This window comes from Hibiscus syriacus, unplaced genomic scaffold (genome assembly GCF_006381635.1).
Source record: "Hibiscus syriacus cultivar Baekdansim isolate YM2019G1 unplaced genomic scaffold, ASM638163v2 tig00110156_pilon, whole genome shotgun sequence".
Lineage (NCBI taxonomy): Eukaryota > Viridiplantae > Streptophyta > Magnoliopsida > Malvales > Malvaceae > Hibiscus > Hibiscus syriacus.
Genome location: NW_024062606.1, coordinates 1647827 through 1674703, shown reverse-complemented (window position 1 = coordinate 1674703; position 26877 = coordinate 1647827). Strand labels below are relative to the sequence as shown.

The 26877-nt window shown below is 34.1% G+C and overlaps 1 protein-coding gene and 2 pseudogenes across 1 annotated transcript; 2 read left to right on the top strand and 1 right to left on the bottom strand.

Moving 5' to 3' along the window:
- Positions 1–4864: 4864 nt before the first annotated feature.
- On the top strand, positions 4865–5486 carry LOC120215776 (transcription factor MYB16-like). Its single transcript, XM_039213348.1, has 3 exons — positions 4865–4977; positions 5096–5223; positions 5338–5486. The coding sequence occupies exons 1-3, from the start codon at positions 4865–4867 to the stop codon at positions 5484–5486; spliced, it is 390 nt and encodes a 129-aa protein (XP_039069279.1).
- Positions 5487–8277: 2791 nt separating this feature from the next.
- On the top strand, positions 8278–10813 carry LOC120215965 (annotated as a pseudogene).
- Positions 10814–11611: 798 nt separating this feature from the next.
- LOC120215775 overlaps positions 11612–26877 on the bottom strand; it is a 34299-nt pseudogene continuing 19033 nt past the window's right edge.

The window sequence follows — 26877 nt, the reverse complement described above, 5'->3', positions numbered from 1 at the left end:
GTAAATTTATCATCACAAATATGTATTACATAATTTTTTTTAATTAAACTTGTGAAATTATAATAAAATTTAACTCATTTTTTAATTAAAATTTAAGTTAATATCAAATAATCTCCGCTTGACATAAATTTTATTAAAAATTTGATCTTTGAATTTACAACAAGTTTAATTTTTACTTAATTCCAATATCCGTTAAAACTCCGTCATCAAGTCTTCACTCTTCAATAATTTCAATTCTTATATAATATATATTGAATATTGTTAGATCGATTGAGAATTATTCTTCTGCAACAGAAAACTCATTGCAACAAAATTTATATTGTATGCCTCCAATATCACTAACAAAATTCACAACAACAAATTTCTTTAAAACTCCGCAGCTCGAACCATAACTTTGACACTACTTACTAAGAATTTGTAAGCCAAAAATAATTATAGTAATATTAACATGAAATAGACTACAAAACCAATCCCTGCAATGTAAAGTTCAAGAGTTACAGACACCACAAAAGGATTATATCTCTACAGAAGAATTCTTTCATAATTTTAAAGACTAAGATTTATTCTATATTTATATGAGAAAATTTGATCCAAAAATTTTAAACGACTATCATATCTCAATTATCATGTTAACATCCAACTTAAACAACCATAAATTTTTTAACGGAAAATGATGAGTCTATAATATAATGAATAGACGGGTGATCATTTTGTATCTTTTAATACAAAATGAATAGTGGAGTGACTCAACAAAGCAACACTCCATAGTCAAATGACCATTTTATAACGTTTAATACTCGAGAGACTTAATAAAACATAATTCTATAATCGAGAGACCATTTGATTTCTTTACCCTAAATTTTAATACGAATAAAATATTACAACTACCGATGATGGAACGAATGGACTAAACGATTTCACTTGACAAATCGAGAATAAATCAAACTCACGTCAAGCTATTGCCATCCCTACTCTTTAATGCCAAAGTGATAAGAGTATAGTGATTACCTAACATGCTTTGTCTGAATTTAACTCGTCATTTCCCTCTCCATCACATTCCCAACCTTTCCACTCCACTACACAAAGTCAAACAATAAAACAAGTGTGTTTTTTCAGCTAAATAATCGGAGAATTCTCATGTTCGGCAATTTAATATACATTCGAATAGTTATATTTGTAGGGTGTACATTGTCAATTGATTCAAAAAATGATCTGAATACATACCACTCTTATAATCATCCCAAACTATGACAAAAATATTAAAAATTAATGAATTGACATATATCGCATGTCTCTATGTACTTTTCAAAATGACCCATTCATAAATACTCATAGATTTAATTTATAAACATATTTAATTCATAATGGTTAATTATGTTATAATATTAATTTATTAAATTGGAGATCAAAGAAAAGCAAGTATGACTTTTACTAAATCTTGAATAGATTTTGTCCAAATTGTAATGTTCTGAGATAACTGGAAGATGTCTATTTCAAGCAACCAAAATAACTCAGAATTTTCAATGCATGAAGACGACGATTGATATTTGTTTTCAATTCTTCCAACGACCTCTTTGCACTTTAATCTCTATTTGACCTTGGGGCTGGGATAAGATGGAGGTATTGGGAAAATGGTAAAGCTTGAGGTCTCTATCTATTACAACTTTTTTTTGCCCAAAAAGTACTTGTACACGTGTGAGGTGATGTCTCACATTACATCTATTAAAAAATAATAAAATATACCGCGTCGTTATTTTTTAAGGTAAAATGATAGTTTTTGCTTCCGTAGTAGATTCGATTTATCATTTTCGTCCTATCGTATTTTCATATTAATTTAGCCATTAAAATTGCTCAATTGTATTATTCTATATCATATCCTATCCCTAACTTAAAACTATAATTCTTAAACCATGTTCCCATAACATCTAAACCCTAAACCTTAGTTTAAGGTTTTAAGTCAGGGGGGTAAGGCATAGAATGATACATTTAAATAAATTTGAGGGCTAAATCGATACGAAAATGCGATAGGGTGAAAACGATAAATTAAGTCTACTACAAGGACAAAGGTGACCCTTAAGTCATATTTTAATAACGAGTGACTAAAATAAGATTAAAATATAACTTTAGATATAATTTAAAAAATAATTTGGTAACCAAAACAAAAACCGGTTACAAAAAAAATATGTAGTTTATCATTTAAGTTTATATAAAATTAAATATTAAAACTTTTTAAAATATAAATATAAATATTTAATATTTTTAAAATCAAAGAATTTAACCACTCTTAATACTCTGTTAATTATGTCTATATCAATGAAAAAGAAAAGAAAAGGTGTAGAGATGTGAAGATATTCCATAGATCTCAAAGAGGAAAAAGCTAATTTGATGGATTTGGCTATATATGAATATATGATGAATCTACATCCCAAAAGAGCAATAATTATTTAGAAGCGTGCATGAATAACATATATAATGATTAAACAAAAAGAAGAATATCATATATAATCCGGTCCGTTTCTGAGATTTTAGTGGTTCGGGGCAAATATAAAAATTAGGCCTATAATAATAAGTATTGAAAAAAATTAAATTGTAAGAGCAAGAAAAAATAAATAAATTTGTTTGTAAATTATTTTTAGTACGTTTAATAAACTATCTAATAAATACATAGTTATCTCATACATTTTCGGGACCCTGAGCGAAACTAAAAGATAGACCCTCATAAAATGAAAGTATATTCTAATACTTTGAATAATTAATTTAATATTATGTTAATAAATTGTTTAAAAATGATTAAATTAGGGGCTTAAACTATAAAAGTAAAAAGTATGATTGAAAAAATTAGGGACCCCAATTATAAAGATAAAAAGTGATATTAAAAAAATAGGGTCATTAATTTTATAGGTAAAAAGTGAGATTAAAATAAATATGGGCCTAAATTATGAGTAAAAAATGAGATTAAAAAAATTAGGGGTCTCAATTATAAAGGTAAAAAGTGAGATTAAAAAAGTATAAGTTTAATTAGATGAGTGGCTAAACAAATATTTTATTATTTTTTAATTATATATGAATTTCATAATTTTAGACTCCGGACAAGAAGAGCCTGTGCAAGTATCCCTCTTACCGATGCTCAAATACGGGCGTGTAGATAAAAAACCTAGAGCTAAGTTAGGCCTAGCTGACCACATAACAAATGCCACTTCGAGGAAAGCTACGTAACAAATGCCAACCTGACCACATATGGGTAGAAAGGGTATTTAGAGTGGTTGTCTATTAAAATTTTAAATTATTATATATTTTAAAATTTATTGTATTTTTAATCATAATATATTTTTATTTCTTAATTTTTTTTTATAAATTCATCTTCTTTTAAAATCTTAAAATTTAATCTCTTGATATGAAATTATACGACTGTCCCTGAATTTAATTTTTTATTTGTCTTGCCATCATCGCCCCTTATAGTTAGCCCAATGTGGGCTTTGGAACCGGCACTTACATAATGATGATTAATATCACACACATAAATGTTAACATACTCATTTTAGTACATAGACGTTGCATTTTTTATGGGTAAATTGCATCGTTCATTGCTCAATTATCTTCTCACTCCTATTTTGATATTAAAGTTTAAAATTTTCAATTTAACTACTCAACTTTCAAATTTCTTCTATTTTAATCACTAATTTATTTTATTAATATTTTTATGATATGACTTTTTTATTATTATTTTATTAATATATAATCAAAAATAAAAATAAATTTGAAAGTTAGAGTGAATAAATTACTCCTAATTTGAAAGTTAAGTAATTAAATAAAAAAAATTAAACTTTAATGACAAAAATAGGAGTGAGAAGATAGTTGAGTGATGAATGATACAATTTATCCATAAAAAGGGTGCAACCCGTAAATCAATGTTATATTTTTAACGACGATGTACTAAAACGAAACAAAAACTAAAAGTTATGTACAATTTTGAAAAAAAAATGTAAATTTAGATACTAAAACAAACAAAAACTGATAATTTAGATATTACACGTATATTAATCTGATTATTATATACACTTCAAATTCTTTGAACGAGCTAAATGTCGTTACGCCCGACCAACGTTCCATGATAAAACAATAAAAGAAATGTAAGAAATGGGAAAATAATTAAAAAAAACGAAACAGGACTCATATTAAATAATAGCTATTGTAATTCCTTCTTTTCTTTCTTGCATGAAACGATGCTATAATATCTGCTCACAGTTACAAATACACACACACATATATATATATATATATATATATATATATATATATTTGGTAAAAAGAGTGCAGAAAAACAAACAGATAAATACAACTATGGGTTTATTTAGAAAATTAATAATAAAAATAAAACATGGGAAGGATAAATATAATTTATAAAAAAAATATAAGAACATGGTTAAAAAAGAGATATATAATAAGTTCTGGATAAGTGTTAAAATTAAACATGTATTAATTTTCGTCCTAATTATATGATTAAAAAATATGAATGTTCTCGTAAAATCAATACTCAAAACAATGGGAAAATGATAAACTCTACGTTGCGTTTAAATATAATCTTCAAACTTTCATATTAAGTGATTAAAATTAAGATTTATACGTGCGATGTTGTCTCTTATCCACGTGTTCGTGTTAATAAGTGTACATGACACGTAACATAACTTCGATGTCTATTAAATTTCAGTTCAAAAATTCGAAGTTGAAATGAGAAATGAGAAATGAAAAATTCAGAGCTGTGAAATTTTCTCGTCTCCATAAATAGTGATCGAATTTCCCAGCTTCTCTACATTGCTCAAACAGTTTATAACATCGTATGTTGCCCTTGGTTTTGCATTCAAAAATGGGAAGGTCTCGTAGCCGCATCGATGCCAATGGCTTGAAACGAGGCCCCTGGACACCCGAAGAAGACGAAAAGCTAATGGCTTACATCAAAAAACATGGCCATGGAAGCTGGCAACTTTACCGGAGAAAGCTGGTCAATTTTCTCATCCAAAAAGCTTTCAGAATTTGTAAATTCCTTACGCCGTTCTTAGTTCTAATTAAGTTTTCGTTCGATTTTGATTCGAATTAGGTCTTCAAAGATACGGGAAAAGTTGCAGACTGGGATGATTAAATATCTCAGACCTGGAATCAAGAGAGGAAGGTTCAGTTTACAAGGACAAAAGACAATCATTCAACTCATGCTCTCCTGGGCAATAGGTATATATGTATGTATTTATGTTACATGTATATATTTCCGGGTTCGGGTTTTTTCGTCGATGCTAACCGGATCGAGAATCGATCTTGACTTTCTTGTTGGCAACTTTTTTTCAGATGGTCTGCAATTGCTTCTTATCTACGGAGAAGAACAGATAACGAAATCAAGAAGAAAAAAGTTAGCCATGCAAGGGATCGATCCTTCGACTCATAGGCCAGTGGCCGCACCAAGTGGTTCAGTCAACAATGACTCGAAAAAGGTGTAGAACCTAACTCACATGGCTCAATGGGAGAGTGCTCGACCTTAACTCTCTCGATCGATCTTAACTCTTTGAATGTTCCTGAATTTGCTTATGTTCGATATCTACACAAATGTAGATTTGATACGAATATCAGAATTCTAAACATTATGAATCGATCATCAATAACCTAAGCTAAAAGTACTTAATTCATACTTTCACTTTGAAAGGTATCAGTACCCAAGGTATGGTTCCGATACTCCCTTACTGTGATATCGATACAAGGTTGTAGTATCGATACCCTTTTCCGGTTCTGGAATTACATTTCTAAAATGGTATTGATACTTGCATAACGGTATCGATACTCTTAGTATGGATACTATCCCTTCAGCATCGATACTCTTTGAATAATTTATAAACTTTTTGGCTTATGGTATCGATACTGTTCATCTAATATCGATACCCATACCTAAATATCGTCCATTTTCTCTTTGAAGTATCGGTACTAGATGAACAATACCGATACCCCTTGTCCAAACTTCACTCCTTTAACCCGAAAATTTACCAATACCTACCTAAACCTTTCATTTTGAACTCCTTCTCAACATCTAACTTAACTATACTTATCCATAACTACTTATAATACTTTAATACATTTTGACATCCAAAAACTCTCATAGAACACTTATAACCAAAAATCATATCAATTATTCAACATATTCTAAATCCATTTCTAACACTTTATATTTCTCAATCCAGCATATGACAAGTCAAATTTCATTTCAAAACTCATTTATTAATTCCTTTCCACAATTTCACTTAAAAACCTCTTATATTAAATCCTTCATAACTTCCTCATCTTTTGGTTTTAAGAAATCTTAAGCTTTCTTTAAGCTTAAGTATTACCTAAAGAAGATAAATCAAGCTTAATTTCAATAATTAATCAATTGATATGAAACTCACCTTTTCAAATGGGGTTCACAGCTTAAGGAGGAAGAAAGATGAAGAGTTATCTGAAAATCTTTTTCTCTTTCTCTCTTTTGCTCCACGTGGTTATATAAATAACCATAACCAATTTTTAATTCATTTTATTGTCAAATGACCATTATACACTTCCATTCATCCTTCTTTTCTATTCAGTCCTTCACAAAAATATTTCAATTAAGTCCATGAATTTTTTAATTTATCTAATTTGATCACTAAATCCTAAAATTTTACAATTTAGTCACTAACCCAATGTTTGAGATATTACAGGTAGTGCGCAAGACACTTAAAGCTAACTAGCTTGGGCGCAAGGTCCGACACTCAAGGAGTAGGCTAATCGAGGGGTTGATCGGTGCAGAGATTCTGAGCAACCAACCTCGATAAATTAGAGGGGTGTGTGAGCTCCGAGATGTAGAACCCTCAGTCGCACCATGATGTATACCATAGAGTAGAGAGTGTAGTATACGAGTATATTCACTATTGCAGTTATGAGTTAGCTTGAGCATGACATGAACACTTTTAATATGGCTTAGTTGTTAGTGTGACACTGTGCTATTTAGCTCAGCGTTTAGAATTTGTTTCCTTACGCAGGTTAGTCGAGGAGCAATCCAAGGACTTTTTGACAGCAGTGATCTAAACTCAGATAGTGCAGAGTATGTCTCGAGTTATGTTTAGAGGACATGTATAATTGTAAACCCCGATTTGTATATTTTTTGTATGAATCGTAACTCATTTTAAACTATTGTCTGTATGTTTTAAATATTATTTTGGGAGCTCTTAATGTAAACTATTTTATTTAAATTGTAGTTGATTTATTTTAGCATGAGTGGTTACAAATGATCATTTTTAAATAAAGGAAAATTTAAAAAAAATGGTTAGCCAATATGGTAGTTTCGTGTGTCATTATGATCGGTTAATTATGTGTCATACTGATTTAGAGTGTTACAATTTATATATCATGCAAAGCTGTGAGACTCAACTAAAACCTAAAAATTAATTTACTAATTACTTGTTAGAGTTTTGTTTTATTACTTAATTTTTTTTCAAATTGAGTTTAACTAATAAAAGTATCAGTCAAATAAAAAGTTTTAAATTTTTAGGGTAAATTACTTATTTAGTACCTAAACAATAAGTTTTTGTATGTTTTAGTACCTAGATTTTTTAATTTTTTTAAATTATAACTAACATTTAGTTTGTATTTCATTTTAGTACCTCGTCATAAAAAAACTTAACAGCAGTTCATTTTTATGGGTAAATTACATCATTCATCACTCAACTATATTCTCACTCCTATTTTAATACTAAAGCTTAAAATTTTTCAATTTAACTACTCATCTTTTAAATTGCTCCTATTTTAATCACTCTAATTTATTTTTAATTTTAATTTTTTGTGACTTGTTTTTTTAATATATAATTAAAAATATTTTTTTTTGAAAATTAGGAATAATTTGAAAGTTAAGTAATTAAATTAAAAAATTAAATTTTAGTGACCAAAATAAGAGTGAAAAGATAGTAGAGTGATGAATGATATAATTTACCGATAAAAATATGCAACATGTAAATTATCCGTTAAGTTTCAACAGCGGGTACTAAAACGAAACAAAAATTAATTATTAAGTATGATTCTGAGAAATTCAAAGTTTAGATACTAAAATAGATTAAAATTGATAGTTTAAGTACTAAATACATAATTTACTTTTTTTAATCGAGTAGAGTTTTGTTGGATAACCAGTAAATGAAAACAGCGATGGCGATTGAATGTGCAAAGAATGATACCTTGTCTACATCTGCCGTTTAACTTCCTAGGCGGGTTATTTCCATGTTCTTCCTAAACGAACAGCAAACCCACCTAACCAAGTAACTGAGAAAACCATAAATCCTTCTCCTATAAAGTGTCGGTTTATCCATGCAATTGCCGCCTCCACCGCTCTAATTTCCCCTTCTTCATTTTTAAGTTTTTAAGAACAATTTGTTTTTCTCTTCCGAAATGGATCCGACCCCGACGTCCGCTGTCCGACCCGAAATCTGCTTTTTCGATTTGGAAACCACCATCCCTTACCGGCGTGGCCAAGGCTACGACATTCTCGAATTCGGTGCCATTTTAGTCTGCCCCAGAAGGCTCCTTGAGCTCGAGAGCTACTCCTCCCTGGTCCGACCCGATGACCTCTCTTCCGTTTCCCCTTCCTCCGTGCGCTGCAACGGCATCACTCGGAACGATGTCGCTTCAGCGCCTCCCTTCTCCGAAATCGCCGACAAAGTTCACGATCTTCTTCATGGTGCACATCTCGCATTCCAATTTCCTTTTTTTCCGTCTTTTTTTTTGTTCCTTCTCTTTTAAGTAAGGTTTTAAATGAATTCTGTAGGAAGGGTTTGGGCGGGGCATAATATAGTGAGGTTTGATTGCGTGAGAATAAGGGAGGCGTTCGAGAAGATCGGTAGGGCGGCGCCGGAGCCTAAGGGACTTATCGATTCATTGCCGTTGTTGACACAAAGGTTCGGAAGGAGAGCTGGTAATATGAAGGTATTTTTTTAATTTCACATTACAAATCTCTGCTTTCTTATACCAATATTATGAAGAAAAAAGATATGGAGACCATTGCTTAATTATTTGATATCCTAGCTTTGTGCTACTCTCTAAGAAAGACATTGTAAGCAAGGGATAATAACCAGACCGGCCAGTTAAACTGGTGATCAGAGGTCTAGTCGGTTTGATCTCTTGTTGGTAACATGTTTATGTTCTTCAATCTTGAATGCAGATGGCAACTCTTGCAAACTATTTCGAGATTGGGGTGCAGGCACACAGGCAAATGAATATAAACTCTTTTCTTCACCTTTGGATGGATCGTGGAATTTATGTATCTTGGTAACAATCTTTCTGCTATACAATTATTCAGGAGCTTGGACGATGTTTGAATGAACCTCGAAGTTGTCAAGTACTGCGCTACAGTTTTGTTCCTGGTATGGCAGTTTCCGATCGCCAAATGCAGCAGCATTTATGTTATTTCTAGTGATGCATTTAATCACCATATTCGACTCAACTTCAAATGGGTAAATTGAGCATGTTTTGTAAGATTAATTATCCAAATTTGCACCAAAATCTTATATTTATCTACAGGAATCAAGTTTCCCAGAAATACTGATGGTGAATGGAACCTGTTCGCCAATAACGACGAGAAGTAGCAGTAATACCAAGTCGTCTCCCGAGCAGCCTAGCCCGAAGATGAACAGCATTTCTTCAACTCCTGAAAATGTTCCTAATCCATCTCCAAGAAACAGAGAACACCAGCCTATAATCTCTCTTCTGACTCATCACACTGGAGAGGCAAATACAGATGTGTCTAATCTGGTTCAACCGGATCCTTTCAACATGGGTGTACTCAGAAACGAAATAAAAACCGAGGCCCTCCAATCAGATGTCATCATGGAAGAAAAAACTCTGCTAGAGTCTCAGGAGATAGATATTGCTGAAGGTAGTAGCAGTAATGCAGAGTTCTTAGAACCTAATGAAGTTTCTCCAAGCTCTATCAGTGCATCTCTCACCCCATATTACCATGGCACCCATCGAATAAGACTGTTGCATGAAAACACTGCTCTGCAACTGTTTTGTCCTTGTTTGAGAGTGCGGTTTGGAGTCAATGGAAAGTTCCTTGATCAAGGAGGCTGTCCACGTTTGAGCTTCGTAGTCGATGCTTCTCCGAGTTTATGTGAGATTCTGGATGCTTGTGACAATGCTGCAAAAACGGTCTTCGAAGATTGCGGAAGCAGTTCCGATTGGAAGCCTATCGTGGGCAGGAATTACCAGTACATCAACAATCCAACCGTGAGACTGAAGTAAGTTCTCGTAGTGTTCCGAAAATAGAATTAAACAGTTTAAGACATTCACTTGAATCTTGTAATAATTTTGTCGATTCTTTGATTCCTTTCTGGCAGCATACCCACAGTAACCAATGATGATATCGCCCGATACACTGCAGAGATTCATCAGAAGGACTGCTCCGGTACCGTGCAAAAGCTTGTGTTCAGCAAAATTGATGCTGCAGAGCTTGGTAACTTATTCAGAGCCGGGATCTTTGTGGATGCATTCTTCAGCTTGGATACTTACGACTATCAGGGAACGGCAGGCATCCGACTGGCGGCGAAAAAGCTGGTTATACATTCGGATTAGTGGAGTTAAAAGGCAAAGATTAATCCATTTCCAGATTGTTTACAGACATGTAATAGCATTGTTTAGGTTATAGTCTAACTCTTAGGTATGAATTGATCTCTCACACTCATAGCTTTGTACCAAAAGAAGAAATAAACAAAGATTGATTAATTTTCACTTCTGTAAATTTATGCAATTGTAATTTACCAAAGGTACATATAGCAGATATTATTTTTATATTTTATTTACATAAATCATGTATTTCGAGTTTTGATTAATTTAAGTATCTTTAACTATTTATTATAAGTGAAAATAAGTCATCATTAAATATATGTCAAGAACCTTGAATTCAAGGGTTTGCATGTAAAATTTGAACTCGAGAAAAATTAAAATATGATCAAATTCATTTTTATTTAGCTCTTGCAATACATCAGAAGGAACAAATGGATGAAACCTCAGGTTGTGGCTCTTGGCCTCTAATGTGACAATTTCGATTCGGTATTTGAGGAACTTTTGCAGTTAAATGAGCAGTCTTTCGATTTTCCGAAAACCGAACCCGAGAAATAAAACGAAATATGAAACCTTGTATGGCTCTAGCATTACAGTTAACAATGGCACAAATTCAGTATATGTAAGCAATGAACTGATAAAAGAACACTGAAAGAATATAACAAATGCACACCAGAGCCAGGAATGCGCTGTTCGTCCCAACATAGTGAGGTAGTAATAAAAGACACTAAATCTCACTCCGAGGAAGAACTCGAGAACCTGAACTGTACACGATTCGATCAGGGTAAATGATAATGGCAAACTAAACATTCTAAACGACTATTTATCTGCAATTTATCCTTCCTTCTTCGTTATTTCGCCTCTTTTCGCTGCTCGACGAATAAAACATGAAAACAACAACTTTTCATTGAATTCAATATGATTATACCAGCCAAGATGAAATGTATGGCAACTGAAGTTGGCTTGTCACCTGAGGAACTACATTACCTATATGCATGTTTAATACCTGTTTCGACTAGCTATTTGATTCGCTTTTTGCAATAAATGAACGACGGATGTCGAGCTGATCAACAATCTCCAACGGAGAAGTTGTGTCGTCCCTGATCCTCTTAATGTTGGGGCCTAACAATCCCTTATGTCTAAACCCGTAAAGCTTAAGTACCTGGTTATCTGAAAAATTGAAAGCCCTTTGCATGCTGCGGAGGCACCTGTCTACAGAGTATCTCCATAACTACCACAGGGCTTGCAGCCGACGAAATGAGTCACAAAAGGCCACCTCTCGTCTCCCAATCCTGGATGATATTTCTCCATCATCTCTTCGTACCTATCAACCAAACCTTTCGCTGCTGATCCCAGTCCGAAATTTTAGATCCGAGAGTGTATGAAACGTTAGGATTGAACTCAGGTTCATCCGGGTCGGTAGGGTCGGAGTGGGAGCGGATTTCAGCAAGGATTCGGTTGGTTTCATCGATCAGGTTTTGGTTGATGGCTTTCGCTTCTCCCCTAATTCCCGACGCCGATTGTGCCGCGCAAGACGAGGATCGTAACCAAGCCGCAAAGGATTGTGATCTTAATGTTGTTGAACCTCTTGTGCATCTGCCTCCCACGAGGTATTCCGGGAAATCCACGGTTCCTTCCGCCACCGTAGTTATTTACCGGTAAACCTCCGCCGCCGCCAGTTGAATATCTCTTTTGGCGAGTGAAATTATCTTGAACCATAAGGGTAATTCGCCAAGGTTGAAGAGATTCAAGTTTCTTCTTTAATCTCTTATTATATAAAAAATAATTAAATCTCACTAAATGATACGCTGATAGCAATTGCCATTGACATTAAGGCTTCAGTTCTTTGTTATTTTTACAGTAAATATTTTATTGAAGATTAAAAACTGATGAGAATTAAAAACCCTAAAAAGATGGAATTGTTGACGGAAGATGATGGAAAATTGGGGGAAGAAATGATCCAGATTGATGAATTGGTAGACTCGTCATGGTTATGCGTTGCCATGTGTTTTTTCCTTTTATCATTTGAATAAATTAATTATTTTTTATTAAAAATAAGTTAAACTACATGTTTAGTCACCCAATTAATACTTAGTTCTGTTTTGACCATATTATTATTATTATTTTCAAAGATCACATAAAGAGTTACGTTTTGGTCACTCACCTTTAAAAAAACTTGCGATGATATTAATGTGTCACCATAAAATAATATCACGTCATCATTAAAAAATAAAAATATTTCAATAATTCTATTTATTTTTAATTGTGGGTGTCCAAATACAACATTAGTTGTTATGTATGATTTTGATTAAAAAAATAACTGAGTGATCATAACCAAATTAAAATGATAGTTGTGTAATTATATATGTAGTTTATTCTAAAAGATATTAATTATGTTTCATTAATCAAAAGGAGTATTATTTTATATAACTATCTAGAATTTGAATAGATGTGTCTGTAGGGTGTATATTTATTGTTAATGACTAAGAACGGGTATGGGTTGATTTTCAGTCTACCTGACCTGAACTCGACACGAAAAATATACACATTCCAACCGACTCAAACTTAACCCGTCTTTTTGAGATAAAGTTCGAAACCGATCTGACCCAACTCAAAATATAATATTTATTTAAAAATTATATTTTTATTGTTATTGCAACTATCTCTAAATAATGAGGTAAAATTATAATTTTTTCGGGTCGAGCTAGATATTTCGTATTTTCCTCCTAAATCTGAACTTGATCCAACCCAAATTTTTTTAAAAAAATCCGACCTAATCAAGTTGAATTAAAACCATCGCCATATTCATCCATGTTAATAACTAACAAAGAATTTTCATCATATACTATGCTGTACTCAATCAGGTTTTTCAAAAAATATTATAATTATTACTAAAATTAAATATTTGTACAATAGAATAAAAATTATATTTTTTTCTTTTTAAGTTTTACGATCACAAGTTACTTAAAGGATGTTGATATTTTTTAAAGTTAATTGCATCATATGTATTCAAATTATAATTTTTATTTTAAATTGGTTTTTGAACTTTTAAATATTATAATTTATCCTCAAATTATGACTCTCATTTTAAATTAGTCCTTAAACTTTTAAGCATTATAAATTCATCCCTAAACTATGACTATCTTTCTAAATTAGTCCCTAAACTTTTGAATATTCTATTTTCGACCATAATTTAACCTATTTTTTTCAAACATATAATAATATAAATCGTCTAACATTTTTATTAACAAGGGATGTGATGTGTATATATGTATAGTTTGGGATGAAATTGAAATATTCAAAAAAATTTGGGGACTAATTTAGAATGAAGATCATAGTTTAGGGATGAAATTAGAATGTTTAAGAGTTTGAGGACTAATTTAGAATTATAGTCATAATTTAGGAATGAAATTGAAATAATTAAAAGTTTAAAGATCAATTTAAAATGATGGTCATACTTTGAGAGTATGTGATGTAATTAACTCCATTGTTTATGCTTTCATAAAACATATTACAAAACAAATATTTTGTATTTGAAAATTACTTGATAAAAATGAGAGTCTTACTTTGAAGATAGGTGATATAATTATATTTTTTTAATGTTTTAATAAAACATATTACAAAATAAATATTTTTTATTTAAAAATTAATTGATAAACCTATAAAGTATTACTTTATAAATACATAATTCATATTAGAATAAATAAATTATATTTTCTAATTTATTATTTGAAATCGTTTAATATAAGTTTTAAATATTATTGATGAGAATAAATGAATCACGATAGCTATACATGATTTATATTTTCTAATTTAAACGAAGAACTGTGGTTGATGATAAAATAATTATTAGTTGATATATAAAAATTTATATTTTTGAGAAGGAAAATTACGAGATTATTGATGACAATAAATGAATCATGACAGTTTTAGATGATTTATTTTATTTCTTCTAATTTGAGCGAAGAGTTGCAGTCTATGATTAAATGATTATTAGTTGATATAAGAAATCTTCAGTCTCCCTAAGAAGGCAGAAGAGAGGAAAGTTATGAGGAAGAGTCTAAATCATTCTTTCAGATTTGGTCCAAAGATTTTATACCGACTTTTAGTATTGTTTAAATTCAAAACTTTTAGGAAGAATAACACTCTTTAACTACTAAAGTCACTTAATAAATTCTACCATTTATATTTTATATTACTTAAACTTAATTCGATTTTTTTTAAAAAATTAACTCAATTTAATAATATTTTAGTATGAATTTAAGGAACAAGTGATGATGAATTTTGGAGATGAAATCGAAGCTAAAATCTAATCTGAAAATGGGTTTCCAATTCTCCAGACTTTTAGATTCAACTCTCATTTGATTTTGATTTTAAATTTTTTCCTATTACCTTCCTTGCATATTTGCTGCATCAGAGAAAGGAACCTGAGAACCGAGTGTTACATTAGAATCATCACTTTCGTCCGCCGCCCCCGCCGTCGTCTCCGCCCGACCGGCGGGGCTGTTGTACTCACCAGTTTCGTTTCCGGTTTCCAAGCCAATAAAGTTAGTCTTGTCTTCTGATTGATCGATTTGTGACGAAGCCTCTTGAAGTTGTAATGAATATTCCGAGTTCCACAACACATCCCCCATGCTTGGCCGATCGACTCCGTATTCGGCCAAGCATTTCTCGGCGGCTTCCGTGAACTTCTTCAACGATCCTTGGCAGATCGTCCTGGCGATTTTGGGATCAACGATTTGGTCGACCATACCCTTTTTATACCATTGCATTGCCCAATCGGCCAAGCAAGCTTGATCCCTTGGCAGCCCCGAGCAAATCACCGGTCTCGCGCATAAAACCTCGAAAAGAACCACACCGAACGAGTAAACATCAGATTTCTCTGTCAGTTGTTGTCTACGGAAGTATTCGGGGTCAAGATACCCGAAGCTACCTTTCACAGCGGTACTAACATGGCCTTGGTCCATGGCAGCCGCTTTTGAGAGCCCGAAATCAGACACTTTGGCAACGAAGTTTTCATCTAGAAGAATGTTTGTTGTCTTGACGTCGCGGTGGATGATTCCTTGCGTCGCACCGGTGTGAAGATAATGCAACCCTCGAGCGGCGCCGATGCAGATTTCGAGCCGCTGTTTCCATGTCAATGTCGGTTTATGCGCGGGACCATAAAGATGGTCCCGAAACGGACCATTAGCCATGTATTAATAAACCAAGATCATCTCCAAATCCTCATCGCAGAACCCAATCAACGACACGAGATGCCGATGTCGGAGCTTCGAGAGCATTGCGATTTCGGTTTCAAATTCGTTTATGCCCTGTTCGGATCCATGGTTGCCACGTTTTATCGCTACTTTGGTGCAGTCCTCTAATGTCCCGACGAACACTTTCCCGAACCCACCGACACCGATGACTGTCTTCTCGTTAAAATTTTGTGTCGCATTTTGTAGCTCGTTTAAAGTGAACAACTTTCCAAGGCCATGAGAATAAACACTTGATAATCCACTCTTGCTCTTTCTAGATCCAAAGATGTGTGATTTCCTCGAGCAGTAATTAGCTTTACTTCCGTGGATTGGTAATAGCCAAGACGAGAAATTTTTCTTCTTTTGCCAATCTTGGGTCGTTTTTTCCACCCAACACAAATGACCCCGAGGAAGAACATTGCCACAAACGCCAATGCCAGCCCCGAAATCGCTAGGATTTTAAGGTTGCTCGATTCTGGCCCTTTAAACAAACCATCCACCGTATATAACCATCGAAGCTATCAGTTATGTTGCTCATCTTCATCACTTCCAACCCGTTGAGGATCGCGTTAGGTTTGCCGCTGTCAGAGTCGGCGATCGGACCTACTTGAACCATGATCAAATCATTCATTATAAACGATGCATTCAGCACGAAATCGGTGTAGTATGCGGTGGCCAAATCTCCGGCTTTCTCGGTTAAATCAAGACGTGAAATCCCCATTAACCCGTTTATGTACACACTGAAGTATAGTTCATTCTTGGCATTGCTTACAATGTCACAAAAGTGCATCCTGATGAGATACGAGTAGGTCCGTCCACATTCATCGCCCAAGAGAGATTAAAATTAGGAACCGTGGTTTGAGCATACGCTTCGGACATCATCCGATCCGCCGTCTCATAAACCATCTTCGGCTCGACCAACCGAGTCATCTTATTCTCCGGTCGGTACTTGATGTTTTTACCCGTGACGACCTCGGTTCATTGGGGAAACGTGTTGTATGGTACATCCGGAGCCCATGTTCTCCCCAATGTATCGTTTTTCGGAGTGATCATCGGCCCGCCCATATTCAACTGATAGGTGACTTGCAAACCAATATTTGATAAACCATTGATCGTGTTACCTTGTGGCACCGACGAGGCTGAATCAGAGAGAAGTTCGTTCGGACATCATCCGATCCGCCGTCTCATAAACCATCTTCGGCTCGACCAACCGAGTCATCTTATTCTCCGGTCGGTACTTGATGTTTTTACCCGTGACGACCTCGGTTCATTGGGGAAACGTGTTGTATGGTACATCCGGAGCCCATGTTCTCCCCAATGTATCGTTTTTCGGAGTGATCATCGGCCCGCCCATATTCAACCGATAGGTGACTTGCAAACCAATATTTGATAAACCATTGATCGTGTTACCTTGTGGCACCGACGAGGCTGAATCAGAGAGAAGTTCGTCGGGAATCCCTTCGATCTCTAGTGCATTAATGAATGCGAAAGAATTCCTTTTGGGCTTGAAAACGATAGATAAATGTTGAGTAGTGTCGTAACCGTCTTTCGGTTGGGCCCGGAATTGGGCTTCGACTTGGATTAAACGAATTGGAGTCGCCACCGACCATTTTAAAACGAATTTAGGTGGGTCGGACACCATCTTACCTGATCTGCGTTGTACCAGAAACGTGTCGGGTTCGGGAGTCAGTTACGGTCAAGGAAGGATTAGCACCCTTGAACCGCCCTTTCGGTACCAATTAATTTTTCAGTTGTCTTAATTGCAAAAATTAAAATTGAAATTGAAATTTAAAACGTTCGATTCAAGTTACTTACCTTTGATTGATTAAAATTGATCCTAAAAAGTCAAAAATGTTAGATTGAAAGATAAACTTAAATAAATCAAAGAGTGAGAAAAAATAAATAATAAATAAATTGAGAAAATAACAACAACAAAATGTTAAGAAAACCTAAAATAAAAAATAAAAAAGTAGAAAATGTTCGGTCTTGAAAATAATAAAATAAAAGAATGTAAAAAATATATGCATATGAAACAATGTTTTTTAAAAGAAAAGAATAAATAAAAAACTAAAAAAACATATTAAAATTAAAAGCAATAACAACACAAAAAAACCGGACCAAAATGCATGATATTCAAAGATTGAATGATCACACCAATGATTAGCACTTTATAACCTCATACCCACGTGGGTTACATGAATCAAATAAATGATTTTTTTTTCTAAACACTTGGATCCTATGCATATATATAATATTTTATTATAAACTCATGGATCCTATGCATATATATAATATCTTATTTTAAACCCCTGATCCTATGCATATATATATAATATTTTATTTTAAATCCATGAATCCTATGCATATATGTATAATTTTAATGGGTTTCTTTTGAAAAGATAATCAGAACAAGCTCCAATCAGAGTAGCACAAAACATAAAAAAGGAAATTTGGGGTTTTGGCATATCATAAGCTAGAATAAAAAAACAAAAGATGATTTCGTATGGCCACTAATACTCGAAGACAAAGAACAGCAAAGTAAAACAGCTAAGCTAAAAGCAAGTTACTTCTAGAAGGCAAATTCATGAGGCTTCATGCCAGACTTCAAGGAAAATCTTGCCGCAAGGTAGGCTTTCAAATCCGAGACCCCCTCGATGGACTTTATTAAAGAGGCGTTGTCTGCTTTCTGGTTTTCTTTCTTGTCTTCTGGCAGCTTCTTCTTATCCTCTTTTCCAGTTTCGAAGAACTCTCCCTCACCCCGTTTTTCCTCTGTAATTTCCCTTTTCTCGCTAATTTTCCCCCCGAACAATCTTGTGTATCTCTCCTTTTTCGATATATTTTTTGCTGGTTCGAATGTTCCTGTTCGGATGGTTTTTCACCCCTTCTATTATTTGCTTTTGCTTTCACCGAATGCTTCCCCCCTTGTTGAACCTTGCTTATGATTTATATAAGCACAAATATAGACGTTGGAAGGTTGCAGCTGCCAGATATTCAGGGATTCTAGCCGAATTCTCGAGGGTGTTTGAAATGGTTGAGATACGTGGGGGAGATGTGAGCGAAGAGAGCTGAGATTGCGCCAGAATTTTCGAGGCTGCCATTGATTCGAAGTTTGACGTAAAACTAGCCTTAGTTTTGCACCAATCCCGTGAGGCAGGTTCTAATGAGTGAGCTGAGTTGGACTGATCAATTGGATCCTAGCACAAGACGGAACAAAAGAAAAAAGTTTTAATATCTTATAGTATAAAATATGTATTAGACTATATAGTCTAATATCATATGTCCTATAAAAAAATATATACTATACGATAAAACTATAAATATATATGATATATTTTCTATATATAAATATATTTATAAATATGTACGAAAATGTGTGTCTACAGCTGCCCCTCTTTGTCCTTTTTCGCGAAGCGAAAAATAGGACAAAGATAAAAAAAACACAAATTTTCGTTTGGTGGAGTTGAAAAATTGATTCTGATATTTCAATTAAGAATAACTCCCTGTCGATTTGAGTTGCGGATGGCTTATTCGCTGCGAAGTTGAGTCCATCTTGAAATGACATGGAATTGAAGTCATAGTTCGGAATTTGAATCGGAATGTGGCTTTTCGTTGTAGTCCGCCTCGGTCTTTTCCTCGATTTAAAGACTCTGGTTGGAAATTCGATTGGAAAGTAGTTCATTGACTCCATCATGTGGTTGATAGACCCTCGAGCTGAACGAACTCGAACTCGAAAGGTCTTTGTTGACAGATAGCTTTTCTCGACTTAAGTTGTGTTGCAAATGATATGCCTTGGAGCTGAGCGTAGTCGAACTCCAAGGTCTTTGGTGACAGATAACCCTTCTAGCCTTGAGTTATGCTGTAAATGATGTGCCTTGGAGCTGAGCGTAGTCGAACTCGAAGGTCTTTGGTTGGCAGATAACCCTTCTCGACTTAAGTTATACTGCAAATGATGTGCCGTTGAGTTGAGCGTAGTCGAACTCAAAGGTCTTGTGTTGGCAGACAACCCTTCTAGACTTAAGTTGTGATGCAAATGATATGCCTTGGAGCTGAGCGTAGTCGAACTCGAAGGTCTTTGGTGACAGATAACCCTTCTAGCCTTGAGTTATGCTGTAAATGATATGCCCTCGAAGCTGAACGTAGTCGAACTCGAGGGTCTTTGGCAGATAGCCCTTCTCGACTTAAGCTATGCTGCAAATGATGTGCCTTAGAGCTGAGCGTAGTCGAACTCGAAGGTCTTTTGGTCACAGATAACCCTTCTAGCCTTGAGTTATGCTGTAAATGATGTGCCCTCGAAGCTGAGTGTAATCGAACTCGGGGGTCTTTGGCAGATAGCCCTTCTCGACTTAAGCTATACTGCAAATGATGTGTCGTTGAGCTGAGCGTAGTCGAACTCAAAGGTCTTTGGTTGGCAGACAACCCTCCTAGATTCAAGTTGTGCTGCAAATGATATGCCTTGGAGCTGAGCGTATTTGAACTCGAAGATCTTTTGGTCACAGATAACCCTTCTAGCCTTGAGTTATGCTGTAAATGATGTGCCCTCGAAGCTGAGTGTAATCGAACTCGGGGGTCTTTGGCAGATAGCCCTTCTCGACTTAAGTTATACTGTAAATGATGTGCCGTTGAGCTGAGCGTAGTCGAACTCAAAGGTCTTTGGTTGGCAGACAACCCTCCTAGATTCAAGTTGTGCTGCAAATGATATGCCTTGGAGCTGAGCGTAGTCGAACTCGAAGATCTTTTGGTCACAGATAACCCTTCTAGCCTTGAGTTATGCTGTAAATGATGTGCCCTCGAAGCTGAGTGTAATCGAACTTGTCGTGACCGTTTTTCGTCCGGGCACAAAATATTAAAATTTGGCGGGGAAATTAATATTAATAAATAATTTTGAAAATAATTTGTGAGTCGCCATCGACCTTTTGGATCAGGTAGGTCGAATACCTAAAAATTTTCTTTTAAAATAGTTTTTAAGAAAACCATATTTAAAAGATGAACTGATCTGCGTTTTATAACCAAAAATTTGTTCTTTTTAATAATAAAAAGGGGTTCGTGGTCGGTTACGTTTAGGGAAGGATTAGCACCCCTACAACGCCCAAAATTGGTACTTTTTAATTATAAATTGTCTCTATTATTAAAATTTAAAAAAATCAAAAATATATTTAATTTATTATTCTATTATTTCAAAATTATAAAAAAATATTTATTTATTTAAAAATATCAGAAAAGAACTTCTAGGTACCTTAAGACAGCTCTTTTCTTTGATATTGATAAATATTAATTTAAATAATATTGTTTACTTTTTAATTTTAAAATATCAGAATAGGACATCCAGTTGTATTAAGACTGTCCTTTTCTTCGATATTAAAAATAAATATTTAAAAATTATTATTTATTATATATATTTATGAATATATAAAAAATGTTTAACAATATAATAAAATAAAAATATTACTAAAACAATATATTTAAAACAATAAAATAAATGAAGACATATAAAATGAATAACTAAATTATAAAAATAAAACTAATTACTAATTAATTGAAATTATAGGGTTTAAATATTGTATTTTCTAATTTAATAATTTAGTGACCAAAAGGAAATTATTTAAAATTCAAATTTTATAATAGAATAAATTAAAAATATGAACTAGGGATTAAAAAATTATTTATTAAAATTAAGGGATTGAATCTGTCATTTATCCTAAATATATTATTTTAATATAAAGGACTAAAATGAATCAAATTGAAATTCGAAGACTGAATTAAAAATATTATAAAATCGATTTAGTGACTAAAATGTAATGTTTACAAATTAGGAGGACGGCGGACGGGATTTAACCTTTGTGAAATTACAAACAGATCCCTCCCCAAAACGGCGTCGTTTGGGGAGGGCTATTTAAGTCCATTCATAGCTGGCCCGAAGGGCCAGCAGCTCATTTCTTTCTTCTTCTTCTTCTCTCAAAAACGAGAGAAGAAGCTCTCTCTTCCTTCTCTCTAGCCGAGAGAATTTCCGGTCGTCGCCGGACACCGTACTACGGTGTTGATCTCCACCGCCGGCTACCATATGCGGTGGCCGGATTTTTCCTAAAGACCTAAAATAAAGACCCGAACCTCCCAAAGCCGAATCTGGCCTTGGTTTGCCCTAAAAAGCTCTGGATCGGAGTAGATCTAAACAAAACCGAAAGGTTCTACCTTATTAAACGGCGGTTTGGCAACGTTTGGCTTCCGAGGGCCACCAAGGCTTCAAGGGTAAGTCTTCTTCTTCTCTTTTCCTTTGGTTTGCTGCTGTGGTTGCTATTCGTTGTTGTTGTATTTCTCCCTCTGTTTTTTTTTTGTTGTTGGCTGTCTCGGTTCTTCCTTTTTTTTTTGTTTCTGTGTCTCGTTCTGTCTCTCTGGTCTGTCTCGCAGGTGGGTGGTGGCTTTTATAGCCACCACCGGTGCGGTCATCGGACCGGTCCGAAGAGAGGGCTTTGGTGAGTCACCGGACTACCAGTGGTGACTCACCCCGTAGCCTTGGCGTGGACGGCCGGCGTTGATCTTCTGGAGCCTTCATTCGGGACGTGGCAGCGGCGGAGGCGTCGGCAGTGGGCCATTGGACCACTTGGCAGTGAGGCGGCGGCTGGGATCTGGAAGCATCAGAGGCGGCTGGGTGTGGCTAGGGTTTAGAAACCCTAGCTGAAACCTTACTAATTGTTTAGGGTTTCTGGTTGGCTGGACCGGTTCTAGTTGGCTTGTAACTGGGCCGGTCCAGTTGTAATTATTTATTAAATAATAATAATAATAATAATATTAATAATAATAAATACTAATAATAATAATAATAATAATAATAATGCTAATAATAATAATAATACTAATAATAATAATAATAATAATAATAATATTAATAATGATAATAATAATATTAATATTAATAATAATAATAATAAAATGGATAAAAAATAGTATCTTCAGCTGCCCCTCTTTGCTCATTCTTGTGTTAACAAGAATAGGGCAAAGATGAAAAGATAATAAAATTTTTTATCCATTTGACTTTACTTTGATTATAATGGAGATATTGAGTAAATTCTTCTCTCTCTCCAAATAAGTTCTTCTTATTATGAACTCTCTGCTGGGGATGATGATGACCTCCTTTCTGTGATAGAGTCATTCAAAAGGTTGAATAAACTCTTGATGAGTTCTTCTCATTATGAACTTTCTCTTCTTTCTTCAGATGATATCAAACAAAGGTTGAACAAGCTCTTCTCATTATGAACTTCTTCTTCCTTCTTCAGATGAGTTCTTCTCATTCATGAACTTTCTTTGGCCATGTTGATCCATCAAATGATGAATTTAAACAAAAAGTTGAACAAGTTCTTCTCATTATGAACTTCTTCTTCCTTCTTCAGATGAGTTCTTCTCATTATGAACTTTCTCTGGAAAAGATGATCCACCAAATGATGGATTCAGGTAAAAGGTTGAACAAATTCTTCTCATTATGAACTTCTTCTTCCTTCTTCAGATGAGTTCTTCTCATTATGAACTTTCTCTGGAAAAGATGATCCACCAAATGATGGATTCAGGTAAAAGGTTGAACAAATTCTTCTCATTATGAACTTCTTCTTCCTTCTTCAGATGACGAGTTCTTCTCATTATGAACTCTTCCTCTGGAAATGTTGATCCATCAAGTGATGAATTCAAGCAAAAGGTTGAACAAGTTCTTCTCATTATGAACTTCTTCTTCCTTCTTCAGATGAGTTCTTCTCATTATGAACCTTCTCTGGTAATGATGATCCATCAAGTGATGAATTTGAATCTTTGCTAAAATCTTTGAAATTCCTGTTAAAAATTCAACAAGAATAAAATGAATGAAAATGCACCTATTTTTGTAAACACCTAAAATATGATGCATGAATGTTAAGTTATTTGATTTCAGATTGGTGAACTGAATATTTCTTCAGTTGTAGAAACCCAATAAATCTTTCTTCTTCAAATCAGAGAATCTATCCTCTTTGACAAATGTAGAGGTAGATATAATGTCACAAAAAATTTCTTGAGAATAAAACTCAATTGTGTAGGCTCTTGAAAAGCTTGCATTCAAGCAACATGTTGATTATGATAACAGCTCATCTGATTATGAAATGGCTTTTCAAGATGATTTCACAGATATCGATAGTTCTTCTAATACCAAAAATCTTGACTTCTGATTCTGATGAGGAGAATAAACTGTTATACTTGACAAAATGGGATTCTCAAAGGCTGAAACTTCAAATAGCTTTCTTCCGGTAAAAGATGGGAAGCCATTACGTGATGATCCCAATTACAAGCAAAGGCTAAACTTGTGCTATGATTTTTGGGAAAGGAATAAGCAAAAGAAGCTTGAAAAGAAACTTCTTAATGAAGACGATCATGCAGTTCATCTTTTAATTCCAATGATTGGTTCTGTAGTTCCTACCAAACCAGATCAGATAACTCAAAGAACACTTCCAGAAGATGCTATTCTGTCTAATCAGATCAGATAACTCAAAGAACACTTCCAGAAGATGCTATGTTCTGTCCAACCAGATTAGATAACTCAAAGAACACTTCCAGAAGATGCTATTGATAAATTCATCTTCTAAATTCACTGATTGGTTCTGTTAAACCAGATCAGATAACTCAAAGAACACTTCCAGAAGATGCTATGTTCTGTCCAACCAGATTAGATAACTCAAAGAACACTTCCAGAAGATGCTATGTTTTGATCAACCAGATCAGATAACTCAAAGAACACTTCCAGAAGATGCTATTGATAAATTCATCTTCTAAATTCACTGATTGGTTCTGTTAAACCAGATCAGATAACTCAAAGAACACTTCCAGAAGATGCTATGATAAATTCATCTTCTAAATTCACTGATTGGTTCTGTTAAACCGGATCAGATAACTCAAAGAACACTTCCAGAAGATGCTATGTTCTGTCCAACCAGATTAGATAACTCAAAGAACACTTCCAGAAGAGGTTATTGAGAAAATTCATCTTCTAAATTCAATGATTGGACTAAGATATCACAACATTTATTTGATGTAGAGCCAGAATTTGTAGATTCGAAGCATTTCCATGCTGTTACGCTAAAAAAAATAATATTCATAATCTGCCAACAGAGTTTCTCTTATCATGCTTCATTCATGTGCTGATGCTTTTTCATTGACAAAGAATGAGGGCTTTCATGGGATCCAAGAACAAAGTTGAACTGTTTATAAACATGTACAGGAAATGCCAAATTGACAGAAAGGATCTGTAAGGCTTTTGAAGCTTATGACAATGAGCCACCTTCGAGTGTCCAGAAGTATGTTCTTGATGAGTGCTGAAAATGGAATCTGTTTCCTAGTAATATCAATGTCTTGTTTCTTTTTGCTGGAATCAGTACTGCAAAGATCATCTTCTACTGTTTTGAAAACAGATGTGCAAGAACTGAACGGTGATCGATTGGAGCAATTGATGAGTAGATTTGGCGGATTCGACCTTGTTGTCGGTAATACCTAACATAACACCCTTATTGTTCAAAATGGTGATGATTTGCTTATTTTGTATTCCATGTATTTAAAAAGTATTAACATAAAGTGATATTCAGAAATCTTTAATTTATTTCAAAATTATGTTAATTCAATAGAAAAGAATAAATTGAATTTCCAAAAATAAATTGAATCTCAAATAAATTGAACTTGAAATAGATATAATTGTATTCAAAGTTATGGCAAGCATAAGAATAAAAATTCAAATGTCTCAACATATTACAAGCATAAGTATTTCTAAATTAATCAAGTTGACACAATTTAGAGATGATATAAGCTTTTGTCTGGAAGATCACAAACGTTGTTGAAATGCTTGTAGATATGAAGTTTATTCCAAACTACCAAAATCTTAAGAGGGTTCAATTGCCGGATGCCTAATATCAACCTGCCTTTGAGCCGCCTTTTCAGGTTTTCAACTCAAATCCTTCATTTGGTTACAAGATGCCCTTTGCGGGTTTTCACCTTGACCCCCTTTCTTTTTCTTCTTTTTTTTCATTTTCTATTTTTTCTTTTCTTTTTTCTTTTCTTTCTTTTCTTTTTCTTTTCTTTTTTCTTCAAGCATAATATTTCTTGACAGAATCTGAATTTATTGGATTTCTCAGAATTTTTCCATCCATTTCTGCCAAGATCAACGCTCCTCCGGAAAAGGCCTTTTTCACAACGTATGGCCCTTCCCAATTAGGCATCCATTTCCCACGGAAATCTTTATGTATAGGCAAGATCTTTTTTAGTACTAGATCACCCTCTTGGAATTCTCTTGGATGTACTTTCTTGTCATGAGACTTCATCATCCGTTTTTGATACATCTGTCCATGGCAAATAGCTTTCAATCTTTTCTCCTCAATAAGGTTCAATTGATCAACTCTAGCTTGGATCCATTCAGATTCATCCAATTTTGTTTCTCTCAATATTCGAAGCGATGGAATCTCAACTTCAATTGGTAAGACTGCTTCCATCCCGTAGACTAAAGAAAAAGGCGTTGCCCCAGTAGATGTTCGAACAGTAGTTCGGTATGCATATAGAGCAAAAGGTAACTTCTCGTGCCAATCTTTGTAAGTTTCAGTAGTCTTTGTAATGATTCTCTTGATGTTCTTATTTGCTGCTTCAACTGCCCCATTCATCTTTGGACGGTATGCTACTGAATTTGCATGTTTGATCTTGAACTGTGTACAAAGTTCGGTCATCATTTTGTTGTTCAGGTTCAGAGCATTATCTGTAATGATCCTTTCTGGTAGACCATACCGGCAAACTATCTCTTTCTTTATGAACTTGCAGACTGTGGATCTATTAATATTGGTGTATGAAGCAGCTTCAACCCATTTGGTAAAATAATCAATTGCCACAAGGATGAAGCAATGTCCATTCGATGCTTTTGGTGTGATTGCTCCAATGACATCTATTCCCCACATAGAAAATGGCCAGGGTGCTGTCATTACATGTAGAGGAGATGGAGGTACATGAATCTTGTCTGCATATATTTGGCATTTATGACATTTCCTTGCGTAATCAATGCAAT

Excerpts from the sequence above, each read along its gene's own strand:
- LOC120215776 (XM_039213348.1), top strand. The coding sequence starts at position 4,865 with ATGGGAAGGTCTCGTAGCCGCATCGATGCCAATGGCTTGAAACGAGGC. Across the intron at positions 4,978-5,095 it reads AAACATGGCCATGGAAGCTG|GTCTTCAAAGATACGGGAAA; the intron begins GCAACTTTACCG and ends GATTCGAATTAG. Across the intron at positions 5,224-5,337 it reads CATGCTCTCCTGGGCAATAG|ATGGTCTGCAATTGCTTCTT; the intron begins GTATATATGTAT and ends ACTTTTTTTCAG.